Raw genomic sequence first — 6,539 nt, 5'->3', positions numbered from 1 at the left:
GAGAGAGACTTGTCCCGTGGCCACTGGATTTACCGAGTGAGGTTGGCAGTAGATCTATAGTTATTTAAACACGACATGGGATTTTGCAGCAATATGTAATCTAGGGGGACCAATCATCCTGGTTTCTCTGGGACTGAGGAGATTCCCAGGATGTGGGGCTTTCAGTGCTAAAACTGAGAAAGTGCCAGGCAAACTCGGTAAAGTTGGTCACTCTAGTGTAATCTTTCCCTAGTCGTCTTGGAGAAGTTGTCTGTAAAGGGGAAGAGGCTAGAGCAGATGGTAATAGGTGTGGATCTGAGAAATGATTTTCAGGAGGTATTTGAAATTGGAAGAGCCTAACTAGGGCAGGCTTAATAGGCTGTTCAAAGGGACTGTCAGCCTAAAACCAAGGGGATAATGTATGAGAACCAAGAGTGTGGGGTCTGGAGTCACTTAGATTTGAGTTCGAATCCAAAGTGTCTTTGTTTACTAGCTATGTGACCTTGAGCAAGTTACTAAGCCAAGTTTCCATATCTGTAAAATTGGGCTAAAAACAGTATCCCCTTGTTGTGAGGTGTAATTGAAATACTGCATATGGAGAGTTGCATGGCTCAGAGTAAGCAGTCAAAAACATGTTAGTGGCTATTATTATTATTATTGTTACTAAGGAAATTACATAAAGGCATTGAGTATAGGTTGCTAGGCAGGAATAAGTAGAGAAGAGTGAAACAGGAGAGGAATAAGTCTGGATGAGAGGGGCTGTGTATCACTTCTTGGTGACTTTTAAATTCACCTCTCTTTGCTTTGCATACTCCCAAGGGAAAAAAAGTAAGAATATATTTTCTATATAGAACGTAATAAAACAATGAATGAATTTTACATGAATGCTGAAAGTTTAAAATTTCTATTAAAATTATGATTAAGATAGTAAATATTTGCCAAAGAACTCACTAGGGAGAAAATGGATCCCAAATGAAAGAAAACATGAACTTGAAATCATTTGGTTTCAAAGAGAAATGAGAATAGAGAGAGAAAGAAGGAAGAGGGAAGAAGGGCAGGAGGCATTCACTCAACCATGTAGAGAAGTGATTGTTTGCCATCATGCTTAGGCAAGTATTCAGAGGGCATCCCTCTGGTCTTTGTAACAACTTACTTTTAAAACTGAGAAAGAATGATAATATTTTCGTCAAAACATTTTTCTCCTCAGTGTTTTCTGCACAGCAGCCTTTACTTCCTTATTCCTCAAGCTGTAGATTAAAGGGTTCAGCATGGGGATAATTGTGGTGTAGAAAACGGAGGCCACGTTCTCTTGGGCCAGGGAACTGGCCGTGGAGGGTTTTAAGTACATGAATGCAGTAGATCCATAGAACATCCCCACTGCTGCAAGGTGAGAGCTGCAGGTGCTGAAGGCTTTGGACCTTCCCTCTGTGGTGCTGATGCGGAGGATGCTGGAGAGGATGAAGACATAGGAAATAAGGACTGTTAAGCTGGTGATTATGATGTTGAATCCAGCCAAAAAGAAGACTACCATCTCAATGTCATAGGTGCTAGAGCAGGAGAGCTTCATGAGGGGGAGGATGTCACAGAAGTAATGACTGATGAAGAGCTCACAATAGGATAGTTTTAACATGAGGCCAGTCTCTATTGTTGAGCCAATAAGCCCCATAGCATAGACCACAGCCACCAGCAGGGTGCAGACTTGATGAGACACGATGATGTTGTAAAGCAAAGGGCTGCAGATGGCGACATAGCGGTCATAGGCCATCACCGTCAGCATGTAACACTCGGCAATGACAAACACAAGGAAGAAGTAGAGCTGTGACATGCACCCGGCATAGGAGATGATGTTCTTCTCTGACACAAAGTTCACCAGCATTTTAGGGGTAATGACAGAGGAGTAGCAGAGATCCACGAGTGACAGATTGCTGAGGAAGTAGTACATGGGGGTGTGAAGCTGAGCATTCAGACAAATCAGTGTGAACATGCCCAGGTTCCCTAGCATGGTCACTGAGTAGATCCCAAGGAAGAGGAGGAAGAAGGGGAGCTGGAGCTCTGGCCGATTTGTTAATCCCCCAAGAATGAACTCTGTCACTGTAGAGTGATTTTCTGCAGCCATTGTCCTCTGGTTGGGACCCTACGGGATGCGAGAGAAGAACCCCATGAAAGGCTGCATCATGGACTTTGTGGTGAAGGTAATTTTGAGAACTTGGGGCCAGCTGAGAGATCCTTGGCTCTTTCCTGATGCACTTTCCCCTCATCCTGCTGTTTGCTGGGAGGAAGACCAGACCCTGGGTGTTTCAAAGATATGGAGATGAGAGGAAAAAGGGGGAAAGATCTGGAATTTTAACTGCTTTCAGGTTTCTCAAATATCCTAGAGCAGTGGTTCTTAATGTGTAGTCCTTGGAGCATCAGCATCTCTCAGGCCTCACCCCAGACCTACCAAATCAGGAACTCTGGGGATGGGGCCCAGCATTTGCATTTAACACTCTCTCCAGGTGATGCTGATGCAGGCAAAGTTTGAGAACCTCTGCCCTATAAGGAACAAGTAGTATATTTCATATTTTGTAGTTGGAGATGTAATTTTGCTTCAGAAATGAAATTTCCCTGTCATCTATGCAATTCCTGAATATTCCCTGAATGTGAACATGTGAATACCTATCTCAAATCGGTGCAGTGTGAGGGCGATATGGTAGTTACGACAGTATTGCTGAGTACGAGTCAATTTCTGTATCTGAAAGACGAAGAAATTAGTGATATCAATTACAAAGGTGATTGTAAAAATAACATGGGCTAGTGCATATTTAGAAAAATTTTTTGAAGCACTCAGATCCTATAAAAATGTGAGTTGTCATCAGGTGTCCAGAAGTTGTTCTTAGTTTTTCACTGGACTTGAGACCCTAAGACAGTGCTTCTCAACATTGGCTGTATATTATAGTCACCTGGAGAATTTAAAAGTATTGATGCCTGGTTCTTCCTGCTGAGGCTCTGATGTAATTGATCTGTGGTGCAGCCTGGGCCCTACCACATAGTGTAGTCTAGAGTAAGTACTTGGTAGCCATTTTTAGTATTATAATTGTTGTTATTATCTTCAGATGATAATATCAAACCATGGCTCCATTATTGCCCTAGTGGCAAAGAACTGAAATTATAGATATTTCCCTAAGAAGCATGGATCAATATTGCTGGATATGATACCTATAGACATTACCATCTATAATATATATTTCTTAAGCTAAAAGCCTTGTCTTGCTATTTTAATTGCTTCCTTATATAATTACTATATTTTGTATAATGCTCTTCAAAGGTCAACCATATAAACTAAAATTTTTGGGTCTGAGAAGTTATTTATAATAGATTTTTATTCCCATTGTCATATTAAGAAAACTGAATTGTCAGACACCAAGTGGCTTCTCTGGAGTCTGCTAATTATTGGGCACTTGGAACTCAAACTGCTCTCTCTTGACCATGAACTTCTTCTCTTGGCCCGAGTGTGTATCCTTATAAATCTTTACACCTACAGTTCTAAGCTATGTTGTGGTTGAATCTGTTTTAGACTTTATGTTTTAGTTTGTGCAAAGCATGTGAAAAAAAGAGGAATGCTATATTATCTTTTCCATTCTTTAGAAAATGGAAGCTCTAAAAGTTAAATAAGTTACCCAAAGTCATACAGCTAGCAAGAGGCAGAACTGGGCCTAAAACCCAGGACTTCTGACCTCCAGTCTATTTTCTTTCCACTAAACTATATTGTTTTGTTGTAGCTTATCTTTGTGTAGCACTTTATTATTATTTAGTAAACTTAACTTATTGATTTTTTTTTGAGATAGAAGATGGATTTTATTGCTATTTCAGGCATTTAAAAATTATGAAGGTAATATATATGCATTGTAGAAAATTAGAAATTCAATTAAAAAATTACCATTTTCCTGCTACTTGTAGGCTAAAAATGGTAATGACTATCCTAGATTTTTTTCTATGCATGCATGTATTTACATTCGTATATGTATATATGTACTTTTTAAAAAACATTTTGTAACCTGCTTTTTTAATGTAGTACTTTAAAATACATTGTCTCAGTGATTCCTGTAATAATATCTCCAAGACCAATTATATTTCTTTTTCTTAGGTGTAAGAGACTTTAAATCCTTAGGATGTGGTATGAAGACAAGAAAGTCTGCATTGCATTTTAAATCTTATATGTTAAATTATTGGTGGTGAGATATTCAACTTTGTAATAACTACTGGCAGAGGTGGCTAAGATTTTTTGAATATTATTTCCATTTGTTACAGGGGGGACAAATTTCTTCTGGAAAACAACAATAGGTTAAAAAAATCTTACATATCCCTTTGTTCCCAAGTTATACCTCTTAAAACAATAAGAAACATAGGAAATCTAGCTTGAGTTGCTATTACCAGAAATCAAAATGCTTCCCAAAGTAGTGCAGAGTGAACACCACTCACTTAGCACAGTGCAGATGGGAAAATTTTATCAGCATTGATTGAACTTTTACTCCCATAATCATCTAATAATATAAAATAGGCAAACATGACCCACATATTTGACATCAGTTACTACAATTGTTACCTGTAGTTTTACCAGACCATCAGAGGCTCAGGACTGGTCCTGATGAGAAGAGAGCACACAAAGAAAAAACTCTTAGAGATGAAGGTAAACATATGGTTGGAAGAAATATTTTTCTCATGCAATTGTTTAAATCTGTAATTAAATACCTGTGCTGAGGGAAAAATGGAACACGGTCTCCTGGAAATTGTAGGGAATACCTTGGTTTCAACAGTCAGGAAATAAATATCAGGAAATGTGAGAATCATACAAATTTATATCTAGTCCTAAGTTTGCTCAAAGGAGCCTACAGAGTCATGAAAAATGGGTCACTGAGATTGGGAGACTGGGGGGGATCTGTTTATATATACATGGGCCGAACCTCTCCTGGGATGCAGTCACTTCAGAGACTGGAGTGCTTACTAAAGGAGCAATTAGGGTCATGGTTTACACGTGTGCTGTGAATCATGTTTTGACTCCCAGATGTGTTAATTTTCCTTTTATTGGGAGAGTCACCTTGCAACTTGAGAAACTCAGAGCCTGATGCCAGCACTCAAATATTTTATGACCAACAACCCCACCATATTAGCATTGTCATCACCACCACAACCACAACAACCTCAGTCGTTACCATCAGCATCATCATCAGTTACTACCATTATGCTCGTATGCTCATCATTAGTTATTGACCATTAGGCAAAAGCAACTAGACTTAAAATGTTTATTTTATTTTTTTTGCACATTTTAACAACACTGAAATGAGAATATGTTTTTCAATCAAAGATGCATCAGTTTAACTGGTGGCATTTTTATTTTCCATTTTTGTGAAATAGTATCAGCTTTTGTTTTTCTTTTGAAATGTTATCTTCAAATATAGTTCTTTTGATGTAATTACAGATGCCTGTTTCATGAGGAAAACTACGGTATATTTCACTCTTTAATGGTTTCTGTATTTTTATTTTTTCTTGTCTTTTTGAAATTTAACTCCAAGAACTTTATTGTAAAAGTTTGGTGAATTTCTTTCTGATTTTTTAAAAAATAGATTGTGAATCATACTCATGCATATAGTTTATAGCCTTCACTTTTTCACTTAAACATTTTATTATGAGCTTTCTCTGTTTATTAAACTTTTTAAAGACTTTGCATCCTATTGACTATGGGCTGAATGGCTTCCTTTTAAAAAAATGTTTTTGTTGTGGTAACACTGGTTTATAACATTATGTAAACTTTGGGTGTACATCATTATATTTCAGTTTCTGTGTAGATTATATCATGTTCACCACCCAAAGACTAATTACCATCCATCACCATACACATATACCTAATCACCCTTTTCTCCCTCCTCTCTCCTCTTCCCCTCTGGTAACCACCAATCTAATCTTTGTATCTATGTGTTTGTTGTTGTTTTTATCTTCTATTTATGAATGAGATCATATGGTATTTGACTTTCTCCCTCTGACATTTCACTTAGCATAATCCCTCAAGGTCTATCATCCATGTTGTAACAAATGGCCAGATTTCATCATTTTTTATGGCTGAGTAGTATTCCATTGTGTATATATACCACATCTTCATTATCCATTCATCCTTTGATGGGCACCTAGGTTGCTTCCAAGTCTTGGCTATTGTGAATAATGCTGCAATGAACATAGGAGTGCATGTAGTTTTACACATTCATGTTTTCATGTTCTTTGTATAAATACCCAGCAGTGGAATAGCTGGATTATGTGGTAGTTCTATTCTTAATTTTTTGAGGAATCTCCATACTATTTTCCATAGCAGCTGCACCAGTTTGCACTCCCACCAGCACTGTGTGAGAGTTCCCTTGTCTCCACATCCTCTCCAACACTTATTGTTTCCCATCTTGTTAATTATAGCCATTCTGATGGGTGTGAAGTGATATCTCATTGTAGTTTTGATTTGCGTTTCCCTGATAGTGATGTTGAACATCTTTTAATGTGCCTGTTGGCCATCTGTATATCTTCCTTGGAGAAATATCTGT

The 6,539-nt window shown here is 38.0% G+C and overlaps 1 protein-coding gene across 1 annotated transcript; it reads right to left on the bottom strand.

Moving 5' to 3' along the window:
• Positions 1–1,165: 1,165 nt before the first annotated feature.
• Positions 1,166–3,214, bottom strand: LOC103551569 (olfactory receptor 8A1). Its single transcript, XM_008521095.2, has one exon. The coding sequence runs from the start codon at positions 2,093–2,095 to the stop codon at positions 1,166–1,168; it is 930 nt and encodes a 309-aa protein (XP_008519317.2). The 5' UTR covers positions 2,096–3,214.
• Positions 3,215–6,539: the final 3,325 nt, after the last annotated feature.

Source organism: Equus przewalskii, chromosome 6, assembly GCF_037783145.1.
Source record: "Equus przewalskii isolate Varuska chromosome 6, EquPr2, whole genome shotgun sequence".
Taxonomy (NCBI): Eukaryota; Metazoa; Chordata; class Mammalia; order Perissodactyla; family Equidae; genus Equus; species Equus przewalskii.
This window is presented reverse-complemented; position numbering and strand designations above follow the sequence as displayed.

What these genes read in the sequence shown, in the direction of transcription:
- LOC103551569 (XM_008521095.2), bottom strand. Translation starts at nt 2,095, where the DNA reads ATGGCTGCAGAAAATCACTCTACAGTGACAGAGTTCATTCTTGGGGGA.